Consider the following 12,110-nt stretch of genomic DNA (forward strand, 5'->3'; position numbering starts at 1 on the left):
GTAGCACTAACATTTATATACAATGTGTGCTTGCGTGCTAAGTCATGTCAGTCATGTCCGACTCTTTGTGAGCCCATGGACTGTAGCCCGCCAGGCTCCTCTGATCATGGGATTCTCCAGGCAAGCATAGTGGAGTGGGTTGCCATGACCTCCTCCAGGAGTTCTTCCTGACCCAGGGATGGAACCCATGTCTCTTATGTCTCCTGCATTGTCAGGCAGGTTCTTTACTACTAGCTTCACCTGGGAAGCCCAACATATGTACACTACCATGTGTAAAACAGATAGTGGGAAGCTGCTATATAGCACAGGGAGCTCACCTTGGTGCTCAGTGATGACCTAGAGGGGTGAGTTGGGGGGAAGGGAGGGAAGCTCGACAGGGAGGGGGTATATGTATCCATATAGCTGATTGACTCTGTTGTACAGTAGAAACTAACATAACATTGTAAAGTAATTATACTCCAATTAAATATTTTTAAAGCTAAAAATAAAAAGGTAATAAAATGAAAAAAGAAAGTAAGCCCATACAAAATCAGGATGACAAGTTAATAAATTATAACTACAAAAAAAAGGGGGGGGAGTGAGATTCTTTTCTATCTTCATGGTCCCACTAGTTCGCCTGTGATGCATCACACGCTGCTTTAATGTTTATTCAATAACAAAAGGATTTTCTTTCTCTGTTACCTTTGTGGAGGGCAATTCTAGATTGGAAAAATGTTGCTTTTTGACAGTGCTCAAGTTTGCACCTGCTCCAGGGTGGGATGTGCCCCCACTCCCCGCTCAAGCTGATCTGAGACACTCTTTTCTGCACTCAGGTTTCTCTTCCTTCACCGGCACGAGTCTGAGGACCACTCTGCGTGCTAAGTCACTTCAGTCGTGTCCGACTCTTTGCAACCCTATGGACCACTTTACTCTGGCTACAATTTCCCTCCACCTGCAGGCTTGGGCCACCTCCCAGCACCGCGGCCCTTAGGCAACCTGTCCCTTTAAGAGCTCCCCCTGCCCCGCCTCCAGCTCCTCCCTCAGACCCAGGGGCCGGACTTCCCTTTAAAGCCTGGGCTCCATCTTTCTGGCTAGCTGTGTACTGAGGCTGTTCCGGAGCCTTGAGGGGCCCCTGGGTGCCGGGCAGAGGCACAAGTGGGCTGTGACAGGTGCCTGTGGGACGTGGAACCACTGCTAGGGGCTCAGGGCTTGTGGGGGGGTGGGGTGATGGGGAAGGGACACGATGCTGGGACAGGGTGGATCCTGGACAGAGCAGAGCCTCTCGGGAGTAGACCAGACCTGTCATCAGTTAAGTAACTGCTCTGTGCCAGGTGCTCTGCCGTGCCCTCTGTGCTCCTTCTCAGGGGTATCATTATTCCCATTTTTCAGATGGGCAAGGGTACGGAGCTCAAAGCAGCTGACTGAGTGCCCCAGGGCCAGACAGCTAACCAGGGGCAGAGCCAGGATCTGAACTCAGGTCAGTGTGACCCCAGAGCCTTGCCGTTGTCTCCGCCACATCACGCAGGTGACAGGGGTCCAGGCTTCTTCCCCAGCTTCCCTTTGAACTTGATTTTCCTGTTCTCGCCAGAGTGAGGGGAGGAGATGGGTTTCCGCTCCTCCCTGTAGTACCAGTACTTGGAGGCCTTCCTCCTTCCAGGAGCTGCTTGGAGATGCTGCTGCTGCTGCTGTCCCTGTCGCTGCTGCTGCCACTGGCCGTACTCCTGTGGCGGCCGCGGTCCTGGGATGCCAGGCAGTCCTGGCTTGTCCGCCTCCAGCACCGTGTGGCATGGGGGGCCCTGCGCTGGGCAGCTGCCTGGCAGCAGAAGAGACTAGCGCAGAGCACGCTGCACGCGGGCCAGAGCCAACAGCAGGCCCTGAGGCGGTGTCTGCATGGAGCCCAGGGTCCCCGCTGTACCCTCAGAGGAAGCACAGGTGTGTTTCCCAGGGTCTGGGGACGTGGCCCAGAGAGAGGGAAACCCCACAGGAGAGTCAGATTCCAGAACCCAAAGACCACCCTTCCCCATTCTACCACCAGCACAGAGAGAGGTCTGACCTAGAGAACCTACCCAGGCCGGATAGTTCAAGAGGAATTTTGCCATCCTGGCCCCTGATAGCCTCTCTCCCCTCAGGCCTGTTCTGGATTCCTTCCTTGAGGGTCTCACCAGTCTGGCCTGAACCCTTGGGAAACTCTGTGGCTTCATGGGGATTTTATGATGTTTTGGGGGCTACAGATATAAGCACATTCCGGAATCATCTCCCTCTGACCAAGGCCAGCCAGGCCCAGGAGGAAGAAAGTGGGGGGCAGCCCTTGCCCCCCACCTCAAACCGGCATCATGGAGAGGCCTCTCTGCAGGTAAATGGGGAAGGCTGGAACCCAACCCCATCAGAGGTCCCTAAGTGCAGCCGAAGCCTCCCATCAGGATGGGAAAAAAGTAAACAGCAGCAATAGCAACAAACACCTCAAAACAAAACTGGGGGACTTCCGTGATGGTCCAGTGGTTAAGACTCCCCGCTTTCAGTGCAGAGGGTGTGGGTTCGATCCCTGGTGACCAAAAAAAAAAAAAAATCTGGGGGCTCAGAGTCTGGCTCAGGCCCAGGGCCAACACTGTCTCTTGTCTCTCTCCAGGCCACCTTGCTGGGTTTGGCCGCCCTAAACAAGGCCTACCCGGAAGTGCTGGCTCCAGGAGGCACGGCCCGTGTGACTGCTTCCTCCCCTTGGCCCTACCGCCTCCCCTGGCCTTGGCATGCCCTGGGCCAGGTGAGCCCCACTGGAGCCAAGGACCCAAGGGTCCTGCTGCTGGAGGCATTGAGGTCCCCAGGGCTGCGGGCTCTGGAAGCTGGGACGGCCGCAGAGCTCCTAGATGTCTTCTTGGACCTGGAGGCCCACGGGGAAGAGCTGGCTGAGGCCATCGCTGCTGGGAACCCAGGAGCACCTCTCCCCAGACGGGCAGCTGAGCTGCGAGAGGCCCTGGAGCAGGGAACCCGAGGATTGGCCCTTCGGCTCTGGCCAAAACTGCAGGTGGTGGTGACTCTGGACGCAGGAGGCCAGGCTGAGGCTGTGGCCGCCCTGGGGGCCTTGTGGTGCCAAGGGCTCACCTTCTTCTCACCTGCTTACGCTGCTTCTGGAGGTCAGGAGGACTCAAGGGTGGTGAGGGGCACACAGCTAGCTGCCAAGTTGTCGTTCAGTTGTTAAGTTGTGTTTGACTTTTTGTGACCCCATGAACTGCAGCAAGCCCTATATAGTCATCTCATTAATTCCTCCCCAACACCAGCAGCTCCATTTTACAGATGAAAAAACTGAGGCTCAGAGAGGTTAAGAGACTTACATAGATTTAAACCACACCAACATTTTCTCCAGGTCCATCACCTCCAGAACCACTGCCTCTTCCCAATTAGGGCCTTAGAAGCAGAGGGCTGAGCCTGGGGGAGCCGGGAAGGATGAGTGGAGGGGCAGCAGGGGGATCAGATGCTCAGAGGGTTGGGGCCTGGCTGATTGCCTAGCAGATGAAGAGGCTGCTTGCTCCCCACAGGGGTGTTGGGCCTGAGTCTGTGGCCAGAGCAGCCCCATGGCCTGTACCTTCTGCCCCCTGGAGCCCCCTTTATTGAGCTGCTCCCACTCAAGGAAGGAACTCGGGAAGAGGCTACCCCCACTGTCCTGCTGGCTGAGGCCCAGAAGGGCAAGGAGTATGAGCTGGTGTTGACCAACCACGTCAGCCTCACCAGGTGACCATCTGCCTGCCCACCTCTCCCCATCCGCCACCTCAGGCCTCCTGAGGTGAACCCAATTGAAGGCCACCGGCATGCTGGTGAAGTTAATGGGCCCTTGGGCCTGACCTCGTCCCCACTTCCTCTCCATCAGATGCCGGCTCGGTGATGTGGTACAGGTAGTGGGTGTCTACAATCAGTGTCCGGTCGTCAAATTCATCTGCAGGTAAGTGACCCCCAGGGTCGCTGAGGGACCATGCTTGTGCCCTGGGTTCCTCTGCCTCCTGCTTCCTTCTCCCCAGGCTGGGCCAGACCCTGAGTGTTCGAGGGGAAGACACTGGTGAGGATGTGTTCTCTGAGGCCCTGGGCCGGGCCGTGGGGCAGTGGCCGGGGGCCAAGCTGTTGGATCATGGCTGGGTGGAGAGTAGGATTCTGGGTAAGCTTTTCCACTGGCTGACTATCCGTCACCCGTACCCATCCCGCTGGGAGACTTCTAGGAAGGAGGAAAGACCCAGCCTTTTCTGCTGATCCTAACAAAAGTCCTTCCGCATATCTAACCCCCATCCGTCCTGCTGCAGTCTCTACCCATTTCCTCTCCGTTTATGCCACTCCTTGCCAAGAAACTCCTTCTCTCCCCTGTGAACCTCGGAGTAGGGGCAGCGGGCTTGGGCTTTAGAAGATGCCCCATTCACAAAACATGTGTCTGTAATGGGCGGTTTGTCCACAGATTCCTCTGAGGGCTCCGCTCCCCACTATGAGGTATTTGTGGCACTGAAGGGGCTGAGGAATTTGTCAGAGGAAAATCGAGACAAGGTAAACGGGAGACAGGGACAGGACATGATTGAATGCCCCCCTCACTCTGCACACTGCCCCGAGTGTCGTGGGGAGGTGGGGGACGGGAGGAGATCCTCCCTGGAGCTCTGGGAAGGGAGGGTTGAGCCCCACAGACACACATGTACACATGAAACTTCTAGCCACGCACACCCCGGGCACAGCCGTGCGCGCCTCACCCACATGCCGCCCAGCCTCACACCAGCCTCACTTGAGCCATTCTGTTCCCAGCTTGACCACTGCCTTCAGGAGACCTCCACTCGCTACAAGTACCTGCGGTTCCGGGGCAGCATGGGCCCTGCCCAAGTCCACCTGGTGGGGCAGGGGGCCTTCAGGGAACTCCGGGCAGCCCTCGCTGCCTGCCCCTCGGCCCCTTTCCCTCCTGAGATGCCCCGGGTCCTCAGGTACAGGCCCCTGGCCCAGTGCCTGCAGAGGAGGGTGGTGTCCTGAGCTGAGGCCTGCCCCCAGCCCCGTTCACCCCCATGGGCTGCCTCGCTCTTTCCTCTGGGGCCCCTCTGGATGTGGAGCCCTTGGCCAGGGTCTTCATGTGTCAGCTGCCAGCTGCCCATGAGAGCTGCTGCCCTTAGGGTTGCCTGAGCTAGTCCATCAGTTCCGAGGAGTTGACTTCAAGGACAGAGCAGACACCAGCAGTGCCCCACCCGGAGCTCCCAGCCCACCCTAGAGGACACAGGAGTTCCAATCCCCGCTGGCAATGCCTATGTTTCACCAGGCAGGCTGGAAGTGTTGGAAGTTCAGGCTCCCAGGAGTGACCCTCATTTGGCATGGAGCAGGGGCTGGTGACCGCAGACCTCAGCTCTGTCGTCCCTCAGTAGAACAGCTCTAAAGTGTATTCTATAGCATCTCCCTCCCAGGGTCTCCACCAATTGCCCGCGGTGGTAACTTTCTCATTAACACGGTTCTTACTGGTTTTCCTCCTGTCTCTTGGGTCCCTCCTCCCATGTGCTTTCTAGGGTCACCTGCCAAATAAACTTCTTACACCCAGAATCTTGGCTCGGGGTCTGCTTTTGGGGAAACCAGGGCCCCATTCACTCTGCTTCTGCTGCAGCCTGGATTGCCCTCTTGGCTTCAGTTCTGGACACCAGGGCTTTCCCTGCGACTTCTGCTCCAAGCTGGGGAGGGCCCTGAGTGTGTGCCCTCGGAGACCTGGGGGACCCCTACCACAACCTAGGTCAACCTAGGAGACACCACACCCCCTCCCTCGACCTCTCCCCATCCCAAACCTTCCCTAAGTGTGGAGGGGCTGCTCCCCAACTCCCCTTGCCCAGGCTTAGCACAAGTCCCCCTTCCTGGCCCCAAACCCACAGATCACTTCCATGGGCAGGACTTATACTGCAAATCATAAAGAATCACAGCAGGAAGCAGCCCCAGAGACCATCTGGGTTGACTGTCCATCCTACCACAGGGGAAACAGGCTTTCAGTTTCAGCAGGGTCGTGAGTCTTGTCCAAACCTCGTAGCGCCTCCTAAATAACACAGCACCTAATCCCAATCAGCTGCCAAGCCTCAGATTTTTTGTTCATTTGTTTGTTTTAACATTTATTTATTTATTTGTCTGGGCCGGGTCTTAGTTGCAGCATATGGGGTCTAGTTCCCTGAGCAGGGACTGAACCCGGGGCCCCCTGCATTAGGAGCGCAGTTTAGTCACTGGACCACCAGGGAAGTCCAAGCCTCAGATTCTGACTCTGAATTACTACTTCTGAATCAGTTCAGTTCAGTTTGGTCACTCAGTTGTGTCCAACTCTTTGCAACCCCATGGACTGCAGCATACCAGGTTTCCGTGTCCATCGCCAACTCCTGGAACTTGCTCAAACTCATATCTATCGAGTCGGTGATGCCATCCAACCATCTCATCTTCTGTCTTCCCCTTCTCCTCCTGTCTTTAATCATTCCCAGCATCAGAGTAGTTTCCAGTGAGTCAGTTCTTCGCATCAGGTGGCCAAAGTATTGGAGTTTCAGCTTTAGCATCAGTCCTTCCAATGAATATTCAGGACTGATTTCCTTTAGGATTGACTGGTTGGATCTCCTTGCAGTCCAAGGGACTCTCAAGAGTCTTCTCCAATACCACAGTTCAAAAGCATCAATTCTTTGGTGCTCAGCTTTCTTTATGATCCAACTCCCACATCCATACTTGACTGCTGCAAAAACCGTAGCTTTGACTAGACAGACCTTTGTTGGCAAAGTAATATCTCTGCTTTTTAATATGCTGTCTAGGTTTGTCATAGCTTTTCTTCCAAGAAGCAAGCATCTTTTAATTTCATGGCTGCAGTCACCATCTGCAGTGATTTTGGAGCCCAAGAAAATAAAGTCTGTCACTGTTTCCATTGTTTCCCCATCTATTTGCCATGAAGTGATGGGACTGGATGCCATGATATTAGTTTTTTGAATGTTGAGTTTTAAGCCAGCTTTTTCACTCTCCTCTTTCACTTTCAAGAGGCTCGTTAGTTCCTCTTTGCTTTCTGCCATAAGGGTAGTGTCATCTGCATATCTGGGATTATTAATATTTCTTCCGACAATCTTGATTCTAGCTTGTACTTCATCTAGCCTGGCATTTTGCATGATGTACTCTGCATAGAAGTTAAATAAGCAGAGTGACAATATACAGCCTCCACGTACTCTTTCCTAATTTGGAACCAGTCTGTTGTTCCATGTCCAGTTAGTTCTCTAACTGTTGCTTCTTGACCTGCATACACATTTCTCAGGAGGCAGGTAAGGTGGTCTGGTATTCTCATCTCTTTAAGAATTTTCCACTTCTGGATTCCACACCCCAAATCCAGGCCCCTATCCCCACCTGCCTGGCCCCCACCTCAGCCCATGACTCCTTACTAAAGCTAAAATCCTCCCATAGCCCCCCAGCACCTGTGGTATCAAGACTAATCAGCTTAGCTGATAAGACTCTTTGACCCACTCTGACCTCACTTACCTGTCCAGCCACCTCTCTCTTCTAAGAGAAGTTGTGATCAGTGGACCACACCCTGCTTCCTGCATGAGTTAAGTACGGTCACCTCTAGGTCTCTGCTCAGGCTGTCCCTTCTGGGGAAAGCCTTCTCTCCCAAGCTTACTTGATGGAAACCGACTTTTCACACGAGGCTTTTGCAGAGTCCTCTCTCCATTGAGCTATACTTTTGCTGGGTCACCTCCCAGCAAAACTGGGCCAGGGCTTCCCTGGTAGTCCAGCGATTAAGACTCTGTCTGCCAATGCACGGGACATGGGTTCAATCCCTGGTGCAGGAAGATTTCACATGCAGCAGAGCAACTAAGCCCATGAACCACCACTATTGAGCCTGCAAGTTGCAGCTACTGAAACCCACAGGCCTAGAGCCCATGCTCTGCAACAAGAGAAGTCACCGAAATGAGAAGCCTAAGCACCACAATGAAGAGACAGAGAGTAGCCCACCGCCCAGCACTCAACTACAGAAAGCCCATGCGCAGCAATGAAGACCCAGTGCAGCCTATGCGTGCTTAGTTACTGAGTCTGACTCTTTGCGACCCCATGGACTGTAGTCCACCAGGCTCCTCTGGCCATGGAATTTTCCAGGCAAGAATACTGGAGTGGGCTGTTGCCACTTCCTACTCCAGGGGATGTTCCCGACCTAGGGATCCAACCCGTGTCTCCTGCATTGGCAGGCAGATTCTTTGCCACAGTGCCACCTGGGAAGCCCCAGTGCAGCCAATAAATAAATAATAATAATAAATTATGGTTTTTTTAAAATGAAAACCAGGCCATGTCCTATGCACACTGTCGCTCCAGTGCCCAGAGCAGAGCCTGGCACGGAACCGGTGCTCAGTAGACAGTGCCCTAGATAAGAGAAACTCCAGCCTAGAGATGGCACATGTTCTTCTCCCCACGGTGGCTCTCCTCCTGCCAATGGTGTGATGGGACTCCATCCATCCCGTTGAGGCAGCCCAACCAGGTAGGAAGCTGGGGAGATGGAAAGATAACATCAGTTTTGGCTGGTGTCCTCCCACTGCCCAGGAGTGGCTTTTCAAGGTTCTCCATCTTGGAGGTTGGTGGAAGGGGCAGATGGAAGAAGAGCCAGAGGGTAGGGGAAGTCAGCTAAAACACCTTTTCCACAGAGGAAGAAGGCCCTGAAGCATAAAGGCCCCAGGGGTGGAGACAGGAGCAAGGGGGAGAGGCTGTTGCCTGGCTGCCCTCCCCCAGACACACACATCCTATGGAGAGTGGGTCTCACCACTGCCTCCTTTCCTGCCCTTAATTAGCAGCTCCCCCTATGCATTGTCCCACGCCAGCCCCCAGGCAAGACCTCTTTTGTGCTCCCAGATTCCTAGGAGCAAGGTGGCCTCATTAGTGCCCGGAGACCGCCCCATCTCCAGGGAGCAGGCAGACAGACAAGGCGGGGGACCAGGGGCACAGAGATCCAACTCAAGACTCTGATCGCCTTGGCGGTCATTCCTGGGGCCCAGCCTGGAGACGGCACTCCTGCGGAAGGCTAATCTTAGATTTGCCTTTGTCTGTTCCCGGAGTAGATGCAAGCACCCATCTCTCCCCCCCTTCCCGCCTACCTCCTCTGAGCACTATAAACCCCAGGATCCTGCTAGTGGGTTGCAGCTGATAGCCTCAAAGTTCCTGGCTATTCGGACCACTGCAGATGACACCTTTCCCGGCTACCCTACTCTGAGCTCCAGACACCATGAATCCTTCCTCTACAAAGGTAAAGACCCAGGGATGAAGGGGTGACTTGGGGGCAATGAGACCAGAGACAGTGAGAATGCTTGCTCAGGGAGCTAGAAGGAAGGTTGAAAGTGTCTTTTCCTAAATGGGTTCTGAGGCAGGGTACAGGGTGGACCCTTGACAGAGAATCTGCCTTAGCTAACACTGGACTGTGCCCTGTTCTCCTAAGAGTTCAGGTTTATTGAGCTTTTACTATGTATCAGGTGCAACTTGCACCTGTCATCTTAGCTCATCCTCCCAGCAGCCCTGCACAGTAGGAATTACTTAATACCCAGTTTGCAAGTGAGGACGTTGTGCCCCATGAAATGGTAGGAAACGGGTCCAAACCCACAGAATCGTTTCCCGTGCAAGGAAGCAGGCAGTCAAAACAACAATCTGGATCCTGCCAGTCCTTGATTTTCCCGTGTTTGCCCTCTGTGGGGAGGAGGAGCAGATAAATGGGGCTTCTGTTTCCCTGAGCAAAGTCTCCATAAACTTCTGGGGCAGATTCAGACATGCCTGTTTCAAATGGAGTGGTCAGCGCTCTAATGAGGGTACAAGGGACTAAGGGCACCCAGAGGAGAGAGAGATTCATTCTGCCCAGGGGGTTTCAAAGAGCTTACTGGAGGAGATGCTCTGCTGGATCTTAAGGTCAGTCAGTCAGTTCAATCGCTCAGTCGTGTCAGACAGAGCCCTTCAGACAGCTTTGAGCCGAGGCAGGAAGGCCAGGCGACAGCGAGTGAGAAGCGCCGGCCACGAGGGGGCGCGGAGCCGGCTGGGCAGGACCCGGACGTGGGGGCTGGAATGCGGGCGACCCTCAGCGCCCCGTTTCCGCCTTCCTCAGGTCTCCTGGGCCACCGTGACGCTGCTGCTCCTGCTACTGGTGCTGCCGCCCGCGCTGCTGTCACCCGGGGCGGCCGCGCAGCCCCTGCCCGACTGCTGCCGTCAGAAGACTTGCTCCTGCCGCCTCTACGAACTGCTGCACGGCGCCGGCAATCACGCGGCCGGCATCCTCACGCTGGGTAAGCGGCGGCCCGGGCCCCCGGGCCTCCAGGGCCGGCTGCAGCGCCTCCTGCAGGCCAGCGGCAACCACGCGGCCGGCATCCTGACCATGGGCCGCCGCGCAGGCGCAGAGCCAGCGCTGCGCCCCTGCTCCGGCCGCCGGTGTCCCTCTGAGGCCGCCTCGTCCGTGGCACCTGGGGGACGGTCCGGGGTCTGAGCTCTCGCTCGGGTCCAGTCCTGGCCCTACCCTGGCCCCTCCCTCACCCCCGCAGGGGAAAAAATAAAGAAGTGTCAGCTCGCAGGAAAAAGGGGAATAATGTCTCTCTCTGTTAGTGTGGCTGCTGTCTGTGCCTGTGCCGTCGCGTCCCGCCCTCCAGGGGGCGTGAGAGTCTTTCGAACCGTAAAGAGCCGGACAACCTGGAGTTCGGTTTGAGAGTCTTTTTTTTTTTTTTTTAATTTTTATTAGTTGGAGGCTAATTACTTTACAATATTGTAGTTGTTTTTGTCATACATTGACATGAATCAGCCATGGATTTACATGTATTCCCCATCCAGATCCCCCCTCCCGCCTCCCTCTCCATCCCATCCCTCTGGGTCTTCCCAGTGCACCAGGCCCGAGCACTTGTTGTCTCATGCATCCAACCTGGGCTGGTGATCTGTTTCACCCTAGATAATATACATGTTTCGATGCTGTTCTGGTTGAGAGTCTGAACCACTCTCGGGTGGGCGCTCTTAGGGCAAGAAACTGTGCAAGACCCTGGAGTACGGAGAGAACCGCGTATGTGAGTGCTAAGGAGGGGAGAGTGGGGGCAGACACGGTCCTCGGTGCTTCGCCAGTCATTCTGAATCGCCAGGCCCTTCCTGAGAGACGCGGAGGAAAGTGCAAGCAGAGGAGCGAGACGTGGCTGGGAAGGAGGGAGCCGCGCCCGCCGAAGAGGCAGGGAATATGAGGTTCAACAGGAATCTTCCGGAGGGCTACAGTGTGGGATAGGGCGTTTGGGGTGGTGGTGAGGCACTGAAGGGGAGGCGGTTAGGCTTTGTGCAGCCCAGATTGTGAAAGCCCTCACAGATCATCAGGCTTTGCACTTGATTCTGTAGGTAGCTGAGAGTCAGGAGAAGTTCTTAAGCAGGGATGAGGCAAGATTTTTCCAGCAATTTAAACGGAACACACCTGTGACAAGTTGAATTGTGCAACCCCTCCCCCTTCTCCATTTACATTTGAAGTCCTAACCCCCAGCACTTCAGAACATGGCCTTATTTGGAAATAGAGTCTTTGAGGATGAAATTAGTTAAAATTCAGTCACACTGGGGGAAAAAAATTCTATCATATGGGAGTAGGGTGAGCCTCTAATCCAATATGACGTGTCCTTATATAAAGGGATTTGGACACAAATGCACACAAGGAGAATCCATGTGAACATGAAGGCAGAGATGGGTGATGCATCTACAAGCCAAGAAGTGCCAATAAGCCACCAGAGGCTAGAAAACAGGCATGCAACAAATATTCCCCCACAGCCTTCAAAAGGAGCCAACCCTGCAACCATTTTGGTCTTAGACTTTCAGCCTCCAGAACAAAAACAACAGATTTCTGTTGTTTAAGTCACCCAGCTTGTGGTACTTTGTTAAAGCAGCCCTAAGAGAGTGACTGATTTGAACTGATATAAGAACTCTCTATATTATATTTACAACTTCCTTGTTAATATAAGCCTGTTATTAAATATAAGGTTTATTAAAATATAAATAAAATAAAATATAAGGTTTATTCCCAAAACAAAAATAAATAAATAAAGCAGCCCTAAGAAACTAAAACCCAAAAGTAGAGATACAGAAAGATGTGGCACTTTTTAGCATATAATGTCCCAGATAATGCCCAGCTCAGACTTGGGGTGAGGGTGAGGAGCACT

The 12,110-nt window shown here is 54.1% G+C and overlaps 2 protein-coding genes across 3 annotated transcripts; both read left to right on the plus strand.

Annotated features, from left to right (window-relative positions):
• Window positions 1-1,031: 1,031 nt before the first annotated feature.
• Window positions 1,032-5,520, plus strand: GHDC (GH3 domain containing). 2 transcript variants are annotated; one of them, XM_043468514.1, is made up of 10 exons: window positions 1,032-1,148; window positions 1,369-1,456; window positions 1,637-1,911; window positions 2,109-2,332; window positions 2,606-3,107; window positions 3,510-3,702; window positions 3,839-3,910; window positions 3,987-4,120; window positions 4,412-4,497; window positions 4,747-5,520. In XM_043468514.1, the coding sequence occupies exons 3-10, from the start codon at window positions 1,650-1,652 to the stop codon at window positions 4,963-4,965; spliced, it is 1,692 nt and encodes a 563-aa protein (XP_043324449.1). In that variant the 5' UTR covers window positions 1,032-1,148; window positions 1,369-1,456; window positions 1,637-1,649; the 3' UTR covers window positions 4,966-5,520. The 2 variants fall into 2 exon arrangements, with proteins under 2 accessions (XP_043324449.1, XP_043324458.1); XM_043468523.1 differs by having other exon boundaries at window positions 2,211-2,332.
• Window positions 5,521-8,490: 2,970 nt separating this feature from the next.
• On the plus strand, window positions 8,491-10,504 carry HCRT (hypocretin neuropeptide precursor). The gene is made up of 2 exons (XM_043471845.1): window positions 8,491-9,205; window positions 10,049-10,504. The coding sequence occupies exons 1-2, from the start codon at window positions 9,185-9,187 to the stop codon at window positions 10,421-10,423; spliced, it is 396 nt and encodes a 131-aa protein (XP_043327780.1). The 5' UTR covers window positions 8,491-9,184; the 3' UTR covers window positions 10,424-10,504.
• The last annotated feature ends 1,606 nt before the right edge of the window (window positions 10,505-12,110 follow it).

Source organism: Cervus canadensis, chromosome 1 (genome assembly GCF_019320065.1).
Source record: "Cervus canadensis isolate Bull #8, Minnesota chromosome 1, ASM1932006v1, whole genome shotgun sequence".
In the NCBI taxonomy this organism is placed as follows: domain Eukaryota; kingdom Metazoa; phylum Chordata; class Mammalia; order Artiodactyla; family Cervidae; genus Cervus; species Cervus canadensis.

Coding starts and splice junctions, on each gene's coding strand:
- GHDC (XM_043468514.1), top strand. CDS start 1,650: ATGCTGCTGCTGCTGCTGTCCCTGTCGCTGCTGCTGCCACTGGCCGTA. Junction 3,911..3,986: donor GTCGTCAAATTCATCTGCAG/GTAAGTGACCCC, acceptor CCTTCTCCCCAG/GCTGGGCCAGACCCTGAGTG. Junction 4,498..4,746: donor CAGAGGAAAATCGAGACAAG/GTAAACGGGAGA, acceptor TTCTGTTCCCAG/CTTGACCACTGCCTTCAGGA.
- HCRT (XM_043471845.1), top strand. CDS start 9,185: ATGAATCCTTCCTCTACAAAG. Junction 9,206..10,048: donor TGAATCCTTCCTCTACAAAG/GTAAAGACCCAG, acceptor CGCCTTCCTCAG/GTCTCCTGGGCCACCGTGAC.